The 24,708-nt window shown below is 34.5% G+C and overlaps 2 protein-coding genes and 1 long non-coding RNA gene across 18 annotated transcripts; 2 read left to right on the top strand and 1 right to left on the bottom strand.

Annotated features, from left to right (window-relative positions):
• The first annotated feature begins 95 nt into the window (after positions 1 to 95).
• Positions 96 to 14,592, top strand: LOC100874833 (anoctamin-4). 8 transcript variants are annotated; one of them, XM_076533995.1, is made up of 16 exons: positions 96 to 544; positions 938 to 1,024; positions 3,272 to 3,411; positions 4,436 to 4,766; positions 5,648 to 5,795; positions 6,308 to 6,590; positions 6,719 to 6,870; positions 6,954 to 7,199; positions 7,273 to 7,472; positions 7,544 to 7,681; positions 7,750 to 7,967; positions 8,051 to 8,359; positions 8,428 to 8,737; positions 8,853 to 9,058; positions 9,163 to 9,453; positions 9,592 to 14,592. In XM_076533995.1, the coding sequence occupies exons 3-16, from the start codon at positions 3,373 to 3,375 to the stop codon at positions 9,901 to 9,903; spliced, it is 3,183 nt and encodes a 1,060-aa protein (XP_076390110.1). In that variant the 5' UTR covers positions 96 to 544; positions 938 to 1,024; positions 3,272 to 3,372; the 3' UTR covers positions 9,904 to 14,592. The 8 variants fall into 8 exon arrangements, with proteins under 8 accessions (XP_076390110.1, XP_076390107.1, XP_076390119.1 ...); XM_076533992.1 differs by lacking the exons at positions 96 to 544; positions 938 to 1,024 and adding exons at positions 1,289 to 1,695; positions 1,772 to 2,639; XM_076534004.1 differs by lacking the exons at positions 96 to 544; positions 938 to 1,024 and adding an exon at positions 1,289 to 2,639 and having other exon boundaries at positions 4,436 to 4,640; positions 4,737 to 4,766.
• Sos (Son of sevenless) lies at positions 10,743 to 22,763 on the bottom strand. Of its 9 annotated transcripts, none has more exons than XM_076533908.1 (21): positions 21,990 to 22,763; positions 19,316 to 19,603; positions 18,221 to 18,484; positions 18,051 to 18,134; positions 17,794 to 17,874; positions 17,575 to 17,724; positions 17,304 to 17,512; positions 17,041 to 17,224; positions 16,714 to 16,960; positions 16,406 to 16,630; positions 15,956 to 16,319; positions 15,685 to 15,877; positions 15,371 to 15,607; positions 15,140 to 15,295; positions 14,851 to 15,033; positions 14,655 to 14,775; positions 14,302 to 14,591; positions 13,992 to 14,217; positions 13,526 to 13,851; positions 13,046 to 13,295; positions 10,743 to 12,848 (listed from the first exon to the last, which is right to left on the bottom strand). In XM_076533908.1, the coding sequence occupies exons 2-21, from the start codon at positions 19,421 to 19,423 to the stop codon at positions 12,757 to 12,759; spliced, it is 3,990 nt and encodes a 1,329-aa protein (XP_076390023.1). In that variant the 5' UTR covers positions 19,424 to 19,603; positions 21,990 to 22,763; the 3' UTR covers positions 10,743 to 12,756. The 9 variants fall into 9 exon arrangements, with proteins under 9 accessions (XP_076390023.1, XP_012152419.1, XP_012152420.1 ...); XM_012297029.2 differs by having other exon boundaries at positions 22,125 to 22,763; XM_012297030.2 differs by having other exon boundaries at positions 22,464 to 22,763.
• LOC105664085 (uncharacterized) lies at positions 20,175 to 24,457 on the top strand. Its single transcript, XR_001097374.2, has 4 exons — positions 20,175 to 20,491; positions 20,574 to 21,964; positions 23,940 to 24,123; positions 24,315 to 24,457. It is a non-coding gene; the product is annotated as an uncharacterized LOC105664085 (long non-coding RNA).
• The last annotated feature ends 251 nt before the right edge of the window (positions 24,458 to 24,708 follow it).

Here is a 24,708-nt window from a genome sequence, read left to right as displayed (position 1 = left end):
TTACTTATATCAATTAGCGCATTATTTTATGTACTATTTAAATTTTTTATTTATTTTTATTACCTACTCTTGCATTTTTGTAAATAATGATTTTGATTACGGTCAATAATTTCTTAATTGACTCGCCGAGTAGATTCAAAGTTGTGGTACAGTTAAACGTATCGGATACAGTACTAAATTTCTATAAACAAAATACAGTGTTTCCCTTTAAAAATAACGTATTATTACAACATACTTTAATAATTTGACTAACAAAGAACATATAAATGTTGCGTAGTTGTCATCAAGTTTTATTTTTAATTCATATTTCTGCATTTTTGGTTATTCCTGAAGAAATGGCGGCGCTAACAAATCACGTTGCTTTATTGCTCAACGTACTATTAACGTCTTTGATTTTTATCTTTCTAATTATTAAAAATGCCTTTTTTGATTATTACTTTAATTTTTCTATTTCTTATGATAATAGTACATAGCACCCACCCATATTTAGGTGAATCATGTCCAATTTACTTCACTTGACTTCGGTGATCTTTTACAAGTACCGGTAAACTCCATATCTTATTTTTATATGTTTAATATCCGCTAAAGCGATAATCTACATTTAATTTTATCTTGTATATTCCAATAATTTTTTACATTTTACATTGTTTGTTTAAAAATTATTTCCTAGCATACTGTGGATTCGAAATTGATATGTATAAAATTGTAGTCGAAATACAATTAGGTAGACAATTACTTGTAGGCAATTACCTATCTGATAGACATCTATCTAATAACCATCTGGCACCGTACGACTGTTATTAAAACTTGTTTTAATGTTTCTGTCTCTACATTTTTTTTATTATTGCGTTGAAGTTACAAAACTATTACAGGATTATAACATTGATATTAATTATTACAAACTACTTCGCTAAAAAATTTTCTATGTAATTTTCAGACTGATGTAATTACGAAGGGAAATTATGCACGATGTCAGGAATCTATATAAAATACTATTTTAGGAAAATCGACTGCGCACATCCACGTAAGTACTTAGTTTAAAACAAATTATCTAGTTTATATATACCTTAACAAGCAGTGAACCAGAAAAATAGTGGAATAATAAAATAGTAAATGAATAAGTACAATGACAATATAGTAGCATGGTATAGTGTAACACCGCCAAGTAATTAATAATAAAAAATAAGTATTACAAAAATTTTCGAAACATTGTATTAAAAAATAAGATAAACTTTTTCGATACACAGTGGTCGTTATTTCTACATAATTGTAAAACTTGTTATTTCAGAATGTCTATGTCGCATATGAACACGTATTCACCCCTCTGCTAGTATTTCAAGTTCGCAAGAAAATCACTCGACAATGTGATACACATGTACATATATGATCACGATACGTAACATGTGTTGTGCTCGTTCTGTAACCATAGCGATCCGAAAACCGTATTGTCTCATTACATTCGTCGATCGCAGACCTATACAAAGGTTAAAATCCTTGATATCCTTTCACGTGTGTAAGACATGTATACCAATAATTGTATCACGTATAGATTCTATACGATGTATCGAGTATCTATACATTTCTGCTTGTACATAACATCCAACGTAAAAAGGGAAAAAGTGTTTCCAAAAGCAACGTTACCGTTGAGGTTATTATACGCGAGGTAACATAATGTATGAAGAGGATGACAAATCTGTATGAAAAACATTCATAGTCATCCATTACACACACATACATACACACACACCTGAATGAAATGACGTTTATTTAGTTTGTGTAGAGCGCAGACGAATTAGTATGAACATATGTGGAAGAATATCGAAACACGAACCACGCTCGCGAATACACGTGTGCCTATTCGTGCAAAGGTATGTGTATAGTTACTATTCGTAAATAACACACGCATGGCCATGTGTGCAATATATAAGTATCATCCTACCACGAGGAGGTCAGTATGTGTCACAGTATTGCGGCGGAAGCAAGCGGCGTCACCTGACAAGCACGAACATCGTAAAGGATACCTTTGTAGTTCGAAAATGTGAAATCTTTGCTAATCGTTAGTTTAAAAAGCAGCAAATGGTTTGATCGATTTCAATTAAGTAGATGTGATTACCGCTGGTGCTCCAAGTGTTCCCTATGAGAAAATTATCCCTTTAAGGGAAGAATATGTCTTCAAGAAAAAACAACGGCTTTTCAGGATATCAGAAGGTCCGACAAGTTAAAAAGAAGTTTTGTGCAATGTTTGCGATCGACATTGAGATGTGATCTACGTGTTGTCAGTTTATACATTACATCGTCAGATTTTTAAATTATATTTTCGCAAAGTGTATTTACAATTATTTTTGTTATACCTTGACGACATACTTCACTTTCGCTGAAGACGTGACTGAATAAAATTTTGAAGTTCTTGGAGCATAATAAAAAATTATCGAAGATCAGAAGCGGACAGTAATGGATTCAAATCGAAATCTATTCGTCGAGACGCCAAAATACAGGGGTCATATATAACTGTCCGCGAGTTTCCGTTTGGTGCAACGAATCCATAGACCTACCTTAAGTCCGTCGAATAGGACTTAACCGGAATGTCAGCAGGTCTTCACGTCGGCCAAGGGCATACGAGCCTCCCTAGGTCGAGAAAGGTGATAACTATAGAATAAATAGCTAGTGTTCCATTCATAATTGAGAAAGAGCGTCCACTCGTGGCGAGGTCACAGTCTCAAACTGTAATCGATCTTCGTTTACTTAACGATGAGCGATCAGAAGTGATTACTGCTAGTTTTACGTACGAATGTCGATCGAATCGGAAACTAACTTTTCCGGCTATCGCTCATTGCTGGACGTAATACTATTGATCAATTAGCATGCAATGACTGACCTCTATTTGTATTCATTTATTAACTGAAAAATGTGAGAACCATTTAAAATGCATTGTATCATTTATCATAACTTTTCATACTTAATTATCTAATGGTTACACTTCCCTTCTTGTTTCATGACTTTATAAGTGTCTATAAAATTACAGACTTTTGTGTTATCATGAAATTAATTTGATCGTAATTGTCACGAAAGGAATTGTTATTACAGTTTGCGATTAGCAGTTGATATCAGGATATTAGAAAAGCTAATAACGTTAATTCTACTATCCGCAGTTACAACTGAGACGCGCTGAATTGTCACACGTTACCCTTCATACGCCGTGTTGTATCGCCACGCGCTATATTGTCACGTGTTTAATCGGTGCGCACTTATTTATGATTGTCCTGATTTTCAGGATGGCAACATCGATTTGGCTCATCATCATAAAAATGTCATTTTTTCTAATAATTACTGGTGATTGTTCCCGATATTGTTTATCAAGTATCATCGAACACAATGGACAATAGTGGACTTCAAGTGGAAGATGAAACACAGGTATTGCATATATGTACGCTGAAAAGCACATTAAATTTCCGTAGGAAAATGACGATGTAACATTCTATCATTTGTTATAACACTCTATCCCTATATCTCTAGATCTCCATTATCCCTAAATAAAAACAGAAAATGGTGGTGAATATTTAAAAACTCGCATCGCGAGTTTAAATTTTAACTGCGAAGATATTTTAAATAATAAAACCCGACCATGTAGATTATCAATTTAATTGCGTACCACAATAGAAAAACGAGGCACGCTTTACTGAATTATTCAGTGAAATTATGAAATGTTAACGAAGTGTGTGGTATCCGAAGCTACAGTTATTGTAAAAAGTATTCGTGCGTCCTATAAAAGAGACTAACATTTTTTTAATTTAAAGATTTACAAATTTTCAAACTGAATAGTTACAAATATAGAAATTTTTAAGATCACTAACTTCTAAATTGGAAAAAAGTTATTCTATTTTAGAGGATGTACAAATATTTTCTACACCGACTGTAAATGTTGTTCGTTTCATCGATCCTGACGAACAATAAGATCGCAGTGGATTAAACTTTGAATAGTGGATGCACGAAACAGTGAAACGCACAGCATGTATTGTTATTAAAGTTGCTATTAATAGTTTCCATAATATCGTAATGGAGTTTTACTTGGCACGAATTGAAAGAATTTCTCGGGGACTCGTTACAGCGTCGACCAACGCCATTTTTAAATTTAGTAATTAAGTAATTTGGGAATTTAAATATTTAGGGACTTGGGAATATGAGAATTTGGGATTCCAGAATTTAGGTATTTAAAAATTTGGAAATTAACAAATTTGAGAGATTGGAAATTTTTATTGTGAGGTATACGAGATGTCTAATAGCATCACATAAGTAGAATGTTAGGTATTTGTCTGTGACTCATTAAAGTGGTAGCTGAACGTGATTTGCGAGCCACCACTTGATCATACCTGGTATATTAATCATAGTTGAGAATAATAAGATTATAACACAATGATTACTTGATTATTTTTTGTAGAGCAATCACAGCAGGCGGCAGAGCGTATCCACTAATAACACAAATAGTTTTGTCGAGGTTAGCCAAAGTGATTCAGATTCAAATACAAAAACGGAAAATGTATCATCAAGAGTACCATCAGGGAGTCCATCACCCCAAAGAACAAGATCTTCGACAGAATCGTCTTCATCTCGCGTGAACAGAAACACACATGCTGTTGAGAACAGTAAAGATATGATATACCAGATGGATAAAAATGGAATTCAATCCGCTTCGCCGAAAAACCATCGTAAATTATCTAAAACTAGTGTTTATCCCGCAGGAGCAAACCTGACCGTTCGAGATGCGTTTGGTAAGTTTCAAACGACTCTCATTATGTACGGCTCTATGAAAATAGAAGTAAGTTTGGAATGAGTCGTGTTATGTTTCACTTCATGTTGTTTGAAATGATTCTGAGAATAAAATTTAGAATTTAGGAATTTGAAAGAAAGGTCACTTATAAGTCATTATCTTCACATCGTGAAAATAATTTAGCTGATCGATGTATGACATTTTGCATAGGGTAAAGAGGTAGTTGAAGAATTATAGAAAATGTAATAGACTTTATACAGAAACTTAGTGAACTATATTACGAAGTGCATAGTATAACTATGAATTTAAACAGCCGATACCTATAGATAAGTATTCATAGCATGTTACGATAGAAATAGGCCTAAGTCAATAAACTGCGATCAATATACATACTATACGAATGTCACTATGTCACGAATCATGTTAATATTATATGCGTAACGTGTAACTTCAACATGGTCACGAAGACTATATGATCATTAGATCTCAAAGGAAAAGTTAAATAGCACCGAACATAGTAAATGCCAAATCTAACAATTTATTACTCTATAGACACAATATTCTTTATACCCTCATTTCGAGTCTACGGTCAAATGCAAAACAAATCAGTTCCATGTCACTACGTTCGAATGTAAGCCGGGTCACCATGATTAAGGGTATTTTGAAATATTAAATATTAATTAGATATTAATTGAAATATTAAGTATAAATATAATACAAATACTAAAATGTTTCGATATTTGAGGAATTACAAGTAGTCTTATTTCGGAGATGCCTACATCTGAAGGTGCCAATATGAAATGAAAGAATTAATGAAATAACGAAGTCAATAGTAATTAGTAACTTAAAAGCAGAACTTGAAGACATCATTAATATCCGTAGGTCCTAAGCTAACGGCGCCAGCAACTCCAGAAGATTCTCCGCCATTATTGGACCCACCAATATTTCCGGACGATATACCCAGAGATTCTCTGTTACGAAAGGACTCGTCTTCAGAAACGGAAGTAGATCCCGAAACTCTTTATTTTCGGTGTGTAACATAAGATTTGTGGCACTCGATAAATCTGTTACGCACCGTAAAAAAACACCACTTGTGATTATAACCTTTATATATGCATTTGTAAATAAAATGTATTAACATTGATAATAATGATGCACGTCTTTTTGTCGGCATAAAAGTGCACAGTATTTGCACTAACTTTATGATTTTTATTTTATGTTAAATTTACATTGTCCAAACGTTAACTAAACTTTACCAAAATGTAATTGTCGATAAATCATACCATCACGCGGGGTGCACAATATTATTTTCCAGTTGTAACTAAAAACTAATTAAATCTATACCTAATAATAAGTTCACGTCAAACGAAACATATTTTCATCCTGATTGTATTTAATTTTAGATCAAGTGCCCTTTTATAACGATATTATTAGTCGTACCTCTGTACACTTATAACTATTTTGTTTTCGTTCCAAAAATAAAATGGACCAGTCACTGATTACGTTCATTACAAGTTACTACATGCAATATTGCGTTTGCAGAGATGGTCGTAGACGAATCGACATGGTGTTGGTGTACCAAGAAGATAACAATGGTGTGTTGACTGAATTAGAAGCGCGTCGAAAAGAACAAAGACGGGTTTTTCAGCAGAATCTACTGAAAGAGGGTTTGCAATTAGAACTAGAACCAAAGGAGAACTCTTTTGATAGGAAAACGTATTTTTTAAAACTACATATTCCATGGAAGACTAAAATTCAATATGCCGAAGTGATGAACTTGAAACTACCTACTAAAAGGTTTATCACGATCTCTGTTAAAGCTTGGGTGCGTTAGAACACGATCATATGTACAATATTTTTGTTACTTGCTACGTATGTTAAAATCATATAGAACAAGACACAATTACTATGACTTTCTGTACTGATAATGAAACTCCTTATTTCCATTAACAGGACAATGAGAATGCGAAGCAGAGACCGAAACTTTGGGACAAGTGGACGCGGTGTATAAGTTGGATAAAAAAGCTGCATACTTGGGATACTAAAAAATACGCTGAAGAACCGAGTTTTTATGATAGTATCGACTCTGGGGATCGAGAAGAGAGGTAACTAAATACAAAGACAGTAAGGAGAATGAATGAAATAATTAATCTTGGATTCAATACTTTCGTTCTTCTTAACTACCTAGATTTGTAGTAAAAGATAGGGATACAGCTTACACGCCTGCTCAAAGGTCATTAATAGTGATGCAAATACTGTTGAGAGCAAGGTACGATGAAACTCATGAGAAGTCCGGCATTCGTCGACTTCTGGCTGATGGTACTTACCTCGATTGTTATCCTTTACACGAGGGACCTTACAATAAACCAGGGCTCAATGGAGAAATTCTTGATAGGCATTTGTTATACTTAATATGGGCTAGACCTTCTCAATGGTAATTTACCATTACCAAATGAATACAAGTTTTTATTTGCAAAGTTTTAATTTTAAAATACGTGGTATTGTAGGTACAAAAGACAACCTCTGTGGTTAGTTAGGCGATATTTTGGGGAGAAAGTGGCACTGTATTTTGCATGGTTAGGATTTTACACGAAATGCTTGTATCCCCCAGCAATTGTTGGACTGTTGTGTTTCATGTATGGTGTAGGAAGCATGGACAGCCCTGATAATATACCGAGTAAAGAGATATGTGATTCTAATATAGCAGGTAATAATTCAAACACTTTTATTAATTTTAATGTATTTAATACTTCTATTTACACAATTCATTTTTTCCAGGAAATATCACATTATGCCCTCTTTGCGATAAAGCGTGCGATTACCAGACACTTGGCGAGTCTTGCATATTTTCAAAATTAACTTATTTATTCGACAATCCTGCTACCGTATTTTTCGCTATTTTTATGTCATTTTGGGGTACGGCGTTCGAAGTAATAATAACTGTATCCATCGAAGAATTATGCTTTATAGAAACATTTTTGTAGCTACAACCTTTCTCGAATTATGGAAACGAAGGCAGGCTGTGATAATTTGGGAATGGGATCTCCAGAACGTTGAAAGTGACGAAGAGCCTAGACCCGAGTTTGAAACCACGGTAAAGACGTTTCGAATAAATCCTGTAACTAGGGAAAGGGAGCCTTACTTACCAACGTGGTCTAAAGCCTTACGTTTCTGTGCCACGGGTTCTATAGTATTTTTTATGGTAATTTTATATAATTATTTTAAGATTCTGTGTCAATATCTTTGCATTAACTTTAAGGATTAATATAAATATAATGTTATTAGATATGCGTGGTTCTGGGTGCCGTACTGGGAACCATTATCTATCGTATATCACTCGTGTCGGTGTTTTACAGTGGTGGAGGATCATTCTTAAAAAAACACGCAAAAATCTTCACCTCTATCACTGCTGCTCTTGTGAACTTGATAATCATTATGTTACTTACGCGAGTGTATCATCGTTTAGCACGATGGATGGTTAACATGGAGAACCCTAGAACCCAGACTGAATACGAGTCTAGTTTCACTTTCAAGATATTTCTTTTCGAATTTGTCAATTTCTACTCGTCTCTCATTTACATCGCCTTCTTCAAGGTTTGTCAGAATAACGAGTTACGTGCATTATTTGTGGAACCAAAAACATTCAAGAAAATTATTCATAGGGGAGGTTCTTCGTTCATCCGGGTGACGCTGACGCAAGATCTTCAGAGTTCTTTCGCATAAAAACGGACGTGTGCGATCCAGCTGGTTGTTTATCGGAAGTTTGCATACAACTTGCTATTATAATGGTGGGCAAACAGTGTTTTAACAATTTTGTGGAGATATTGTCGCCGAAATTGAGGAATTGGTGGCGCAAAAGGAATCACGTATCCGCTACTAAGGATCACGATCGCCAGTACACTTGTTGGGAGAAGGATTATCAATTGCAAGATCCTGGCAGACTTGCTTTGTTCGATGAATATCTAGAAATGAGTCAGTAATATTTTAACAAGCTTCAACACATTAAATTCTCTTTACACAGTGCAGTGTTACTATATGCACTCTATATTAGAATATCCATATTTTTATATCATTTCCCGGTGTGCAGTTTTGCAGTATGGATTCGTGACCTTGTTCGTTGCCGCCTTTCCATTAGCGCCGTTGTTTGCACTACTAAATAATATAGCGGAGATACGTTTGGACGCTTATAAAATGGTGAAAGAAGCAAGGAGACCGTTGGCAGAGAGGGTGGAAGATATAGGCGCTTGGTTCGGTATACTTCGAGGGGTGACTTATGTTGCAGTAGTATCAAATGTATGTAATAGCAGAATCAATACAAGGTTTTTAATTAGTAATCTAACATGCGTTTACCATAATGATTCAGTTCTTTTGATATTCAATAACAATTTGGTTTACAGGCATTCGTTATTGCTTACACATCGGATTTCATTCCACGCAGCGTGTACGCGATTGTTTATTCACCAACGAACGATTTAGTAGGGTATATCGACAGTTCTCTGTCGGAATTCAATACATCTGATTATCGAGAAGACATGAAGAGCGATATGAAGTCGAAGCATCCGGAAACTTGTCAATACAGAGGCTATAGAAATGGACCGGATCATCGGACAGATCCGTACGGACTTAGCCCACAATATTGGCACGTCTTCGCGGCTCGTTTAGCCTTCGTTGTTGTTTTTGAGCATCTCGTAAGTGTTAGGTCACGAGTACAGTGCACTTTCGTTACATGGCTAATTTTAGACTTGCACTTATCGATTCAATTTAAATTGTAAGATAGATGCTTGACAAACAACTGATTGTATTAATACTTCAAATGTATGAATTAGGTTTTTGCTTTAACGGGTATAATGAGTTACGTTATACCAGCCGTGCCTCAAGCTTTGGCTACACAATTGCAACGGGAGCGCTTACTCGCTCAAGAGGCCAAATATGAAAAAGGTTTGAAGAGCAGAGAAGACGAAGATGACATCCTCTCCATGCTGAGAGAAGCAGGAAGCATTGGAAGAGCTGCAGGTGGTGGTAGAGGTAGTTGGGCCAGACGGTTCAGCAAACTGAGCGATGGTTTGGATGCTCACGTTGATGTAGCTTCCAGACAAAACAGGAACAGCGATGGTTCGACTGTATGGGAAGTTACATAACTTTCCTAATTAACCACTTAGTGAGACTATTAACGTAATGAGACTATTACGTTTTCTCTTTGAGAAGTGTACTTAAAAACATTCTTAGAATATTTAATTTATTTGTGCAAAAGTGTATTAGTTCTACCGTACGTATGTTCTACCTATGTACAGTTATGGTAAGTACTAATGTAAGAACAAAGTAAGTACAAACAATAATTGTGATATCTTAGAAATACATAAAAACAAAAGAAGAATACGTACTTGAAATGGAAAGCCAAAAATAATTTTTGATGCTTCTTGAATGTACGCTGTTAAGGAAAGTGTTAATAATTACTTAGAAAGACTTGAACACTTAATGCTCGTGAGATCAATGATATATGTGTGTGATTTACGACACCAATGTTATCAGTATTACCTCTTTTACAAATATTTAAAATGCAATTCTCTATTTTCGAAGATGATATTTTATTCTTATAATTATAGATAGAATTGTTGACGATGTATGAATAGAGTGTTGCTTGATAATATAGCAAAACTTATTGTTCCAGACTTTTTGATCTTGTAACTTTTTAACATGAAAGTTTGAACGTTACTTTCTTAATGAAACAAAATTGTGTATATACGTGTATAGTCGTTTACAACAACAGTGTGTATCATTTTTAAAGTCTCTATTGATAAACCATTCCAGCATGTTACACAGAAATTTAGATGTTATGTACGTAAATATTTTTAAGTAATTGTTAAAAGATGGTGCATCATAAAAAGATACAAATTTTATAATACAGGAAATGAGAGTTATAAATTGTTTTGCGATGTTTACAGTCTTATAGAAAGGGATAAAAAATTCTTGAAAAAAATCTATACAATATACTCTTTATTGTACATAATTTCAATATTTCATTCTTCGTCTTACGCTTGACATTATTACAATAATTACTATAGAATATATTTATAATAATATACATGTACATATTTACTTCTTTTTTTTTTCTTTCTATTGATTCGATTTATATGTATATTGGCCTATGAATCATTCCATACTGCACTTTCTTGCGTCTTCTGTTTCCTTTTTAAAATCTAAAAGTGTATCACAGTTGTGTTGAGGGATAGATAGGGATTTGTTTTAAAGAAAAGGAGACCGTTCAGACCGAAATCGATACCTAGTCCATTCAGTCGGATCTCCTTCAGATCTGATGGACGACACTAAACAAATTTGACATCGTTAATTTGTTCAATAAACGGCTGCGATGAAATGTATCATACATTCCTAATAGTCCGCGAAAGCGACTATAATATAAAACATTCAACATCGTTTAATTTAAGATATATTCTGTTGAAAGATAAATTATCAAGAAACTCGTCGTTTTATATGTAATTTTTAAAAGCGAAACGTTTTTCGTTTTTCTCTTAACTTGCCTACAAATATAATCGTTTGTAACAATCTGTTCTACTGTAACGTAGACTCTAGTAATTGATATATTATTACTTTGTGCTAATTATGTTACTTTATCTTATTTCGTTTTTAAGGAATCTCAGCAAAAGGTATTGTTACATTACTATATCTTTTGCTTATAAAATGTACACACAATATTCAGAACATTGATTTGCTCCAAACTTTTGCACAATTATGTGATCTTAAAAAAAATTGTATAAAATGCATGCATTTTTCTAAAATATGGAAGAAATTTATATCTAAAACTAGTTTAGTTCAATGGCAAGGTACTGTCTTTGCTAACCTAAATATTATGATTCATATTGTAAACTTCTTAAGTTTTTAAAGTTTCACATTTTCTATTTAATTCTTTAAATTATATTAAACACAAAATCCACTATAGACTAGTGATAAGACGCTTCATAAACATATGTACTCAAAAACGTATAGCTAGCTTGCATGTTTATTTCTAGGTTATAATGGATTCTGTATTTGATAAACTTTACATTTATGGAAAACTGTGCACCTAAATTTTTCTCTTATCTCGAAAAAGTGCACGCTACAATCTGATCGAGTTATTATTCTCGATCTCATAATTGTGCCAAGTTTGAACTCAGTGTTCTGGAGGTCGTGTGCCTCCCTTGTTAACATTGTTTCTAAATGATTCTATAGTGTACACTATTTGCAAAATTTATAATTATATTATTCTTTGTACCTCATCTTTCTTCCTACTTTTGTAATTTATGGTTGTATTAAAACTAATGTTCATTGTGCTGACGATACGAGACTCAAGTGTAAAATTATCAGATAAATTTTGCTGACATTGTCTAATTTATAAAAATATATCGTAGATTTGAACCATTAGATATTAATATATTTGTCGTTCAAGCGATTGGTACAAATTTTTCGTTTCAAACGTCTTTCATGATAAATGGTAACCGAGTTCATTAAATTGAACAAGATACAAAAAGCCCTCTATTTAGTGATTATACACTCGCTTGGTAAAAAAATCTCTAAAAATATACTATATACGATGAAATATTCTATATCTTCCGAAAAATAAACTTACAATAAAAATAGTGTCACGTGTGTTAAAAGACAAATGATAAAAAAAGGAATGTAACAGCATCTCATCACGCAAAGGCCGTATATAGAGATGATCTTTCGTGTTGAATGATTTGTATTAATATATTTACCAGTTTACTACACGTGTTTCAAGTAGCAAACTGTTATGGTAAATACATTAATACAAAGCCTCGAATAAAATTTATGATCTTTTAAAGCTTTCTGTGAGAAAGTTACGTAGTTCTATGAAATTACAGTAACAATCACACTGTACAAGTAAGTTATTCGACTCAGTTAATCCTCCTGACTGGACTAAATCTCGATTTCCAAAAGATGTGTTTTAATTTAGGTTAGAGGTAGGAAGATGTTAACACTTAACTAGATCCAGGAGGAGCATTGAAATTAAACATGGTGGTTGGTGGACGTCCTGGCAACGGTTTTGGTGGTAATCTAGGTGTTACCGATCCTAAAACATAATATACGATGTAAATGTACAACAATAATAATATACAGGGTGTCAAAACAGTTACTTTTGTATGCACTTATTCTTTAATTGAAAAAAATTTAATTTATGTCCTGTTTGAAATAAGCGTAGAACTTTGCATTAAAATGATAACATTTACGTTTATTTTAAATCGAACGTAGTTTCGTTAGAAATTTTACCATTAGGTTGCGTAGGTGGAAGTTTCGTAGGACTTGGCCCATTGAAAGACATGTGTCTTCGTGTATGAACAGTATTTGAACATGTGTTTTCCAATGTGGAATTCCGCCTCGCAAGTAACGCTGAACAATTTGGATTCAACGGAAGGCGAGGCGGTAATGTTACTGGGGGCAAGTCTCTTCGTGGCGGTAATGGCGGCGGAAACGTATTATCCCGTGGGGGAAGCATTGGTGCATTTGGAGCTTGTCTCGCCTGTGCATTCAATTATAAATAGTATAAATCAGTAATATATATATCACGACTTCTTCCTATAACGTTGATATTGTGAAAAGGAATGGAATTTAAATTGCATACTATTGCGTTATAGCAAAGTTTTACTGTATGACCTTGAATAGAGTTGCATAGAAAAAAACAAGTAGAAATTGTAATTTTTTAATTTGAAAATTTTAGCTCTTCAAATTCTTTAAATGTAAATAAATTACCTGTTGCGGTGACTCGCTAATAGAACTTTCTCGTTTCCTATGAGATCTGGGTGGCAAAGGGGGCGGAGGTTGATTAGAAGGTACGTGGCTAGGAGATGGCGGAGGTGGCATCGATGCACCAGGACTTCCACTTGACGACGACATACCGGTCAAAGCTCCCATTACACCAATCGTACCGGAATTAAAACCGAAGTGACTACTCTGTGGTTGATGATGCGGGACAGGCAAGTGACCAGGAGATACCATTTGCGGACTACTACCCGGCGAACTGATCGAAAGTCCTGACATGCTAAGAGGACCTGGTGAACCTGGAGGTTGAGCTGTACCTATATTAACAGTAAAGTACATCTACTACCTATCCAAGCACACTATGCAACAAAATAAAACTTCCGTGTGTCATTTATAAACTTAAAAAATTTATAAAAAGCATCCAGCGGTTAGATTTTTTATGTTAGTGCTCACGAACCTCCTAGTAAAACAGGTGCAAAGACACTGTGGTCCCCTACGTGAGAAACTGTGATGTGTGAAGTATGCGGAGGAGTTTCCGGTAGCTCTGGTGGTTGCACTTCCGGTGGAGGATCATGTAATCTCACGCTGGAAGCTACTGCTTGCAATGGAGCTGGTAGTTTCCCGCTTAAACTTCTAGCTTTAATGCCCGGTGACTTTAAGTTTAAGTCTGGCCATTTACGAGGCTGTAAGCATAACAAGCAACTTGTAAGAAAAACGTTGTTGTATAGAGTACGACACTTGTTTCAAACTACTGTAATAAGACTTACGACTCTAGGCGGTTGCCTACATCCTCTTGGTTCTACTTCTAAGCTTTTATTGTACAAATAATTGCTTATATCAGCTTCTTTCATATTGGGATCGAAAGGTGATAAGTTTTCGATAAAATGCCTTATTCTAGGCTCAAGTGAAAGACAATAAGGTTGATTTTGGTACTGCTGAATTTCTCCGGTTATCTCTGCCACTTTCCGTCGCTTGCTAAAATTGATAAGTTCTGGACTTCCAGGCAGATAATCCGAATTTCCTTCCTCAATATGTAAAATGTTGGTCAGGTACATGCCTACCAAGCAATAGTATCGGTAAACATTTATTCAAATTGTTTAGTTTATTTTTCACTGCTTACCAAAGAATGGTACACATGGGGGGTTGATAGATCGTAGTTTCTCTTGATATTTTCGAAAACGACCGTTATTATTTAATTCTCGTGCTTCTTCGAGAGCTTTCTCCAATCGTGCAGGTAATTGCTGTAGTCATGATAAAATTTATAATTAGTTCATATTATATAAGGAACATTGCGTAAAATAATGTAGGAAACGTACTTGAAAGGTGAATTTTAACCTAAACACAGACGCTGAACCCATAGCGCTAACAATTGCTAATACACCATTAAAGTTATTAAGATCTTGAAGCACCATCATGATTTCAATTGCTCGTGACACAATTGCTACTCTCTCTTCTAAATTTTCCGCTTCAACTATATTTTTCTCGATCCATCGCGTGAACTATAACAAAACAGTATTCTTAATATCTTTTTGTATTACCTAAACTAGTGGTTTAAATACATTAGCTATAAACTCACATAAATTAATTAGTACGTATTCAACTTACGTTTGTCGTGTGCTTAATCATTTTTAATAAATTTGGAGATGTCTTTTCTTTATCTCGCTTAGTCCACACTGACCCTACTAATTCCGAAGGTTTTACAGTTCTATACAATTCAAATTCCAACAGAGTTAGTTGCCTCGCTAATTCGATTGGATGTAACTGAAATTTTTAGACAATCATTAATTTGTTCATTGACATAATACAAATGAAATGTTTACAAAATATAAATTTTACCGTTAATATTCCCCATTCTTCTTCAGGAACTTTTAAATGCCACTCAATAGGTGGGGGAGATCGTTCGAAACTAAATGTTATAGGTCGTTGTTCCGAAGGTTCGCATTTTCTTTGCACAATTTTTATTACAGAATCTACCCACTTTCTCATTGACTTTCCGCTTACTGTGTCTAGAAACGATTGTAATCTTTCCAAAAGATTTCTATCCCGTTCGAAATCATAAAAATGATGATCGACCTAATTTTGATTAAATGTAAATCAATATTAGAAAATCCGAGATTAAAATATGTTGAACTGAAAATGATAATACGAACCCAATGTCTTAAAACATTTAAAACTCTGAATTGCACGGGTTGACAAAACTCTTTTCTATATCTTTTCCAATCTTCCCTTGCAGTTGTTTTACAACCAGAGGGTTTTTCTTCCTCGCCATAAACTAACGAAGGGTCTGGTATGTCAAACCTTTCAATTAACAAAGTTAATAGTTCCTGAGGTGAGCAAAAACTCCTGAGAAAGAATCAATATATTATTAAACATTTTCATAAATATTTTATTAGTTACAAACTTTGATTTCAATTCACGAACCTATAAGTAGTAAGGAATGTTCGTACAAAAGCTGGGTCAGCATATATATGATAAGTTAATCTCTCTACCAATTTAACCAAAGTTGCGCCCTTAATTAATGGAACACCTCCATTTTCTCTAGCCTCCAAAACAATATTTTCTGGGCTATCTTGTTCGGCAAATTTATACAAATGTGGTGGAGGTAACCTTAAGGGATGCTTCCTTTCTTCGTCTAAAAGGATACTGTCCAAAGTTCTTTCTAACATACTCTTTGTATTTAACATTACAAGATCCGCCATCCAACTATTTTTATCTTCGACGGATTTGGCAACAAGAATAACATTAGGGTGGTCCCTTGGTGCAATTTCGAAGGCATTTTTTAGTTCTAAAAAAATAATTCCATACATTTAACAATTATTTCAATTGCACAAATTAACAATTACAATGTCGTGAATTGTTTTCTGAATGTACCTTCAGTATCCTCCCTATCAATAATATCAACTTTTCTAATAAAAAATCTTTCCTTTAAACGCAATTCGCCCTGATGAGGTGGATGACCCACCACACCAACTGCTGCAACAGTAACGCTAACTCTTTTGCCACCACTGGGTTTACAAAGAACTAATAAACCATCGAACAGAAGAGCCTTTCGTTCTGTTAACCTTCGTCCGTTACTTACTTTTCCTAACATATCCTCTGTAAACAGAAATTATATTAATAATGTAATCTAAATTATATTAAGAACAAAATACAAAAAAGGTGATATTTCTTCTGCATACCACGTATAAATTCGTTGCAACATTGTCCAACATCCCTTTGATCCCATCCATCAACAGTTTTTTGTAATTCACTAGTTTTCTCTAAGGCTGCTTGCCTCCTTGCTCTACTTTGCATTCGCAGGCCTGTATCTTTTTTTGGAAGACTTGCCATAGATTGTAATAATTCCATCTGTAGTGGTCTTAAAAGACCTTGTACTTGTTCCAAAGTTTCACCATCTTCTATACTTGGTGTACGTTTATGTAAAACCTAGATATACCATTATAAAATCATTAAAGCAATATAAATCATTTCATTCGTGTGTGTAATAAAATTATCAAAAAAAGTACCTTTATATAGTCAAAGTACAAAAAACAATGCCATATTGGTTGTAATAAAAGTTTTGGCAAATAATATTTAACTGCTTCTTTAAATCCATGTCCTGCTGCTCGTAATGCAGCATTAGCTTCAGGCCTTGACAATAGATTTGCTAAAACTTCCCGACTAGTTGGACTATTAATATCTTTTGCATACCTAATGTTACAATTGTGATAATTAATATTCCAGAAAAATATATATTTTTGATTAATTATTGATATAATTGTTTACACACTTTATATAAACATCAAATTCTTCTGCTTCTGCCAATTCTTCAAAACATGAACCAACCGTAGGTGTTTGTTTCTCTTCTGTAATTTCCATTATATCTTCTAAACTACCAAGCAATGTTACAGTAACATCATAAATATCCATAATATTACTAAAAAGTATTTCAAGTTCAGTTCTATCTTGTGCTAACTTTGCAACTTCTTCCCGAAACACCTATATCAAAAAAGAAAATTTAATTTTGTTCAATTATATATGTTATTCATTAACTGCCTTACCTTAATGATCATATGGAGATCACGTAAATAATGACGTTCATCATGTATGAGATCCCTAACAGATTCTTCATAAGTTTGAGAAACAACAGCGCCTAAACCACTTTGTGGACCCTCTGCATAATCATCTTGATAAAACAAGTCCATTAGTACCTGTTAATAAATCAGTAATATTACGAAAGTGTGATGCATGTTTCATATTTCCTAAAAGAGATACATTACCATATCGGCACACATTGCAACTCTTATATCTTCACAAGATATCTCCACATGACGTATATTTTTGACATAGTTTCCAGCTAGCTGAAAAGAAAATAGTCTTAAACATTTTCAGAAACTTACACCAGAAATAACATAAAAAGAAACATTTTATAAAACAAAAGAGTAATCATAATCAATGAACTCTTAATTAATATTTGCTCATATAATTAATATTACCAATAATCACTGATACAGAACTAATGATAGGTTTCACCAACCTTCAAAATATCTGCTGAAATGTATTCCAGGACTCCTACCACAAAAAGACTAACTTGTAAATCAATTTTCTGTTGTAATACTTCCTGTTAATATAAAAATATGAAATTATAATACACATGTATTTAGCAATTAAAATATACATAAAATAGAATCTATTTATTGTAATTACTTTTTGTAACAACTGATGAATTTTATCAACTGGAAGAACTAGCGGTGACTTCTTCTTTCCTTTTTCTAAGGCATCTCTCGCATCCCTAAGTGCCCATCTATCGATGGGAGTAGGAAATGTACGCCTTACTCTTTCCTCTACATCTTGAGGCGTATGTGGAGGAGGATGACCACAAAGCATTCCCAAAAGCCTCAAGATCAAACTCTCAACATAGTCTAAGGCATCTTGTCGTGCTTCAAGACTAGGATGTACTTGTTCCAATACCTATTTTATATTAATAGTCTATTAAATTACGGTGATTGTTATTTATCACAAAAAGTGTCATATAAGTGTTCTATTACTCAAATACGATCTTCTGCTTAAAAAAATATTTTATCAATAAAAATTATTATTCTATATTATCGTGTTCTAACAATTTTAATATTAGGTAAAAGATATTATAGTTCCCTAATCAATCATTCTCTTTATGTGATATATAAATATAATCAAATCATTGGTTATTATAAATAGTTACAAGGATTTGTTAATAACTGATGATTCAAGTATGTAAACTTGACTTCTTTATAAATAATGATACACGTCTCTTATTCTTAATTTTGACGAGACAGCTGCATAACTTATTCAATAGTAAATATTACAATCTTAGTAAAAATAATATGTATCTGTTAATCTTCAAAATATTTATTATAACAGTAACATTTTGGCCTGTAGCATAGATTCATTTACTTTTCCTTGTTTTCCATTTACCGATCATTCTGAACATCGAATCAAGAACAAATTTTTACTTAACTGTAAATTCTTTGAATCGATCAAATGAAGAAGGTAACATCAAAAGGCATACGTTAGTCATAAAATAATAATTCAAATTATCAAAAATGATTATTTCAATATTGTTATTGTAAACCAGTTTTGTTCAATCTTGTGTTTCAAAATACTGGTGTCCTCTGAATTCTGAAGGAAAATAAAAAACTCGCACGTGAAACGCGTGACAATGACAATGTCGTAAACCAACGAGAGCTTATCGATAGTATCAGGGCATAACTGAAAGTAGATTGATCGAAATTTTCATAGGAATAATTCGAAAGGAGAAAATACCTTGCGTAGGGAGTTGACAAACACTCCCTTCCACTTGGCGGCGTTCTCCTCTTTCTGAAAGTCGTAGCCTGACGGCTCGCCCACCACAGATGCCGGCGACGAAAACATCTCCACGGACTGGTGTAGGGGATCGAACCCTACATACCTCGCGAGAGCGAGAGAAACACAACACACTGCGACACGTTATTTCGGTTTATTTAAACATAACAGATGTAATACAAAAGTCTCGACGTGATACAACAGTCTCGATGCGTTACCACGCGGCGTGGCGTCCGTACTGGTAGGAAACTGTAATAACATAAGAGAATCGCAAACCATTGACTACAGATATAACAAGACTTTGCATGCCTTTGTCAAAGAGTAGGTATAACAAGAGGCGACACTCTGACAAAGAAACTACTTTTAGAGAGAGATAGAATTGTACAACCAATTTAAATGCCCATGCCAAATGAAACAGGGTGGGGATACGATTTCGATGCGGTGCTCCGAAAAGCGAATGTACATAATGTACAAGTATGGCGTTCGGTAAAGAATGGTTTATACCTGCACATCATATGTAATTTATTTGTAATAAATATATTGCCATTTTTTTGTAACATATTTATCTGTATTTTCTTGTAATAAATAATTCGTAATTTCTTCATAATGCTAAAATATATTTTGTAGAATAATTATTTTAGTACATTTTTTTCTTTTTCAATTTTTCAATGTTATAAAATTAATATAAATACTTTGAAAGCTAATATTCGCAATACAGAGAAAATTTACGACAAATTTCTAATTATTAAAGGGTGACACAAAATTACATTCACTTGATTTAAATTTCCCGCTCGTCTGTACAACCAATTTAAAGGGACAGGCTTTGCCGAACATCAAAGGCGCCGCCCGGAGTGTCGCCTCTTGTTGTACCTACTCTTTGCCTTTGTTCTCGAAGGGTCATGGATTTTGGGGTCCGAGGACCCCAGGGTGAGGTTCGATAAATAGAAGAAAGCAGCTATATCGACAGTCCTATCTGTTTTACCCGTTTATCTTTTACCACATACATCACGCAACTACCTTATCCACTGGAGCAGAATAAAGGGAGATATACTTTATTAAAACGAGAGAAACGTAGCAATTCACGTAGCTAGTTGGTATCCCTGTAGCTTTGCTTTTTACATCGTGATCATATACAAGGTGAACAACAATACATGCATAAGTAGTAAAAATATAATTTTGAAAATGTATTTAATAATTTCTAAAACTTTCTGTGCGCTAGGTATACACGCTTCAAGTTATTTTGACGTTACCAACGCCTGCGCGTTACTTCAGATTAGGAAGTGCGAAGAACCAATCATAGCAGAAATGCGTATCGTGAACGAAAACTTGTCGTTCGACGTTACGTTTATCTCGCCAACATATGTATAATATATGCAATGTTGCCAAATGAAACTTCGTATATACGGCAACATCGCTTTTTAGGCTAATACAGACCGAAAATCTGGATTATTGAAGCTGAAAAGGATTGTTCGCTGTTCAGTAAGCCAAGCCTAGGGCCCGATCGAACTGTACAGTCACTCTGATCAAAAAGTGCAACATTTTATTGTGGATGTGGAAGCACTATTTTGATATTATAATATTAACATAACTACTGTTCTAGAATTTTTAACTACCGACAATTTAGAACTACCGACATTAAATGCTCACTTATCGAAGAATGAAAACAGACATTTCCAGAAAATCGCGACAATAAAATTTTATGATATAAAATGAGAAATCTGAAACCAGTCATTTTGACTGGTTGGTAGTTTTATTGGACGTAAGTTCGAGTTCCTCATCCAAACTTTAGCTTTTTTTAATGTTAATTTTTTGTTCTAACCGTGCCGCAATGAGTAATAGTCATAACTTGAACATGTACGTATAAAATTCTATGATAATTCAATACAGTTTACTGATGTGTCCCCTTTTGCCGCAGAACGTTAGAAAACGTCAACTTTTTTGAAAAGCATATGAGGTTGGCAACCTTTAACAGTATCTCATCAATGGTATAATTCAAATAATACAGTCGATATCAAAGTAATCTACTGTTACCCTTAAGTGTATTAAACTGCTGCAGCATGAAGTGTTTCATAATTTTATACTAAAATAAAGTAGATGGCGCTCGTTCCCGAGTCATAGATTCATGTTCCCTTGAGGACAAAGGCATGCATAGTCTTGTTATATCTGTAGTCACTGCGCAAACATAAGAGAGTTGCCGCTTCGTCGCCAGGCGCTGCTCGCACGACCCGACTTCCGCGCTCCTGGCTGTCGTTCTAGGAAGCAGTCTCCAGGATCTCTCTCTCGCTCCTGGGATGGTTTCGACGGTAACGATATGACAACTCTCTCGGATTGTCGCGCCCTCCCTACGACCGATCGACGTCGGGCCCACTCTCGATCGGGGACTCGTCGAGCTAATAGTTGTGCGCGTTTTCTACGTCGCCCCATCCTAGGACCGACAGGAGATCGGCTTATAATTCGGACTTTGCTGTGAACTCTGCTTCAGTGGTAAAATTCTCCATCATTACGGTACGACACGACGCCATGCAAACACGAGCAGCAGATGGGGATTTGATGGACCACCAATTCGGAACTCGGAATTCAACGTTCAAACACTGGAAAGGGGGTGATGTGGTGGGCTCATTTCTATGCTCATTACCACTAGACGGCGCTCAACGTAAACGTCGGCTTTCTCGCTAGTGCTCGAAGAGCTGTTGATTCCTATATATAGTTTCCTGTCCATCCCTAATACATAACCCCGCGTCTAAGGTACGGGCCTGTTACAATGCCTTACGGATGAGTTCTCACTAGTGCAGCTCTCGAAACACGCGCTCTCCTCTCCTCGTTTGCTCTATTTTTTTTTTACACTTTTCCACCGTCACCAGAAATTATAACAACTACCGACAAACTGGCACACAGGGTATCACACATCCAAGAGAATAACACGCACTAGCTAGAGAAGCACGCTCCGGAGAGTTCCCGAATTTTGCAAACATTTCGTCGGGAATCACAAAAACTTAACAGAGACGTCTGTCTGTCCGTCAGTCCGTTTCTCAGGGCATAGACATCTCTGTGGATAATGCGACAACTAAGCCACTCGGTGATATTTTCTCAGGATTCCGATGTTTTTTACCATTTATTATTCTTGGAAGCATCTCCGAGGCCAACTCGAGAGTCCCCGAGTTATGCCGTTTGTGCATTTTACACACCCTTTTATTCGAATTTTTGTTAAAACCCAGCACGAACACCACCACTACCAAAGGATACCATTGCGCGACTCGCATCGATCGATAATTGCGATAGTACTCCGCTAACGAGATTTTTGCGAGATCGAGATATCGCAGTTAGACTCGATCGATGTTAAGAATTTTTTAAAATTTTATCGACGGTTGGCGTTGAAAAGTTTATTTCCGCATACCGTATATTTTTATGGATGATATATTTCGAATTTTCGAATAGAGAAACGGTAAAAAACGTACGATGGAGAAATTTAGAAGGAAATTAAAGTTAGATAGATATGGAGAACACAAATTGAAAACTGCAAGGTTGAAAGTACGTCATATATTATTTACAGTCATGAATCTAATAATACAAATAATGTAATTGACATTTTTTACATTTCTCAAATCACTCTATAGTACGATGGGTAATGCACGAGCGCCAATACTGCGATCGGTAATTTACCTGCATGCACGGTAGGTGATTTATCCGCGCCGCCATTTTCGACGTTTCGTCGGTAATTAGTGCTGGAGGCAATGGGTGCATCTAATTTGTAGGCGAAGTCGATCTCTGTTTTATTTTTGTGGATAATGTCTATTTGCAATTAATTTTTATAACTTCATAGTAAAGTTGTTTTATTGTGGAGGATGATATTCACATTTATTAACAATTTGGATCTGTTAACACTTCTCAGATATTGCCATTTTCTATTTCGATAGTTCGTCGTATGATCGCTAAATGACGCTAGTAGTATGTTAGCTAAAAGTGCGCGCAAATATATAAATTATAAAAGACTTGTAAAAATGAGGCTTCCAAAATGTTTTTAATTTTTTCAATTCATTACTTTACATTAAAGACAGAAACAAGGCAGAAAAATATTGTATGTGTACACTTACAATGATAGAAACAGTAAAACCCTTAAGGAACACTTCTTAACGGATACGTAAAAACAAATTACGTCATCATTCTACGTGCTTCGCCTATTTTTTTTTTCTCGTGGTACAAATTATCAATATTTTGCTTTTTTTTTTATCTTTCAGAATTTAGGGCAATTTCTGGGGATTGGAATGACGGGATTTATAAGTAAATAAATATACAAATACATGTATTTATACATATTTATTTTGAAACACTTTCGTACATCAAATGACTTAATTTATTTTATTAATAGATAGATACATTATTAACACTTAATTCTAAGATGGAATTATCATAATAATATGTACATATTAGTATGCGCTGTAGTACAGGATCTTGTAGAAAGCTAATAAAAATCTGTTGAGAAAGTAAAGATGTTAAACGCACCCTTATGCAGGTTTGACGCAGCGCCATCTAGCAGTGATACGCGGAACTTTAATTAAATGTCGTTCACATTAGGTTATTTTGACAGGTACTTGTCTAATCTGAACGCCCCTTTATGAAGGGTCGACGCAGCGCCATCTAACAGTGATACGTGGTACTACAACAGAAACTTCGCTGATGGCAAAAGTAGTTTAAGCCATGCTATCGGACCGACGAGCTAGTCTTTACAGCATTGAAGTGGAGGAAGGATCTCTGCGTTCCATTTAATCAAAGTAAGTCCTATTTTTTAATATTACACATATATTTAGTCACAACAATTGTACATTATAAATAGTTATTCAATTTTTATTTTTACAATTCACATTTTCGGTTTACCAATGTTCTAACTTTCACGTAAAAATATTATTAAATCGTGCGACAACAATAAATATATAATGATATTATAAATGCTTTTATTTTTCAGTTCCAAAATTGAATATACACACAATCTGCCACGGTCTTCGACAAAGTATTAAGCCAATAAAGAGTTACATAAATTAAAAATTCTACAAAATATATTTGCAAATTGTATGTATTTATGAAGTTACAATAAATAAACAAAAGAAATCATGTACTTATTTACAATCCTTTCCATTACATTCTTAAACATAACAGACAATCAACAGGTCAGGTCAGGCCTACGGTTAAGTTATATTAGGTTAGGTCAGGATCAAAGGTTAGTTCGGATCATGTTAGGTCAGGAACTAAGGTTAGGTTGTATCAGGTTAGGTCTGGAGACCTAACATATATCATTCCCCATGTTACTATTACTATTATCGTGGAACTATAATTATTATCCTTCCTGTTATTAGTATTAT

Source organism: Megachile rotundata, chromosome 1, assembly GCF_050947335.1.
Source record: "Megachile rotundata isolate GNS110a chromosome 1, iyMegRotu1, whole genome shotgun sequence".
NCBI lineage: Eukaryota > Metazoa > Arthropoda > Insecta > Hymenoptera > Megachilidae > Megachile > Megachile rotundata.
Note: the sequence above shows the minus strand (reverse complement) of the source record. Positions and strands in the feature narration are given on the sequence as shown.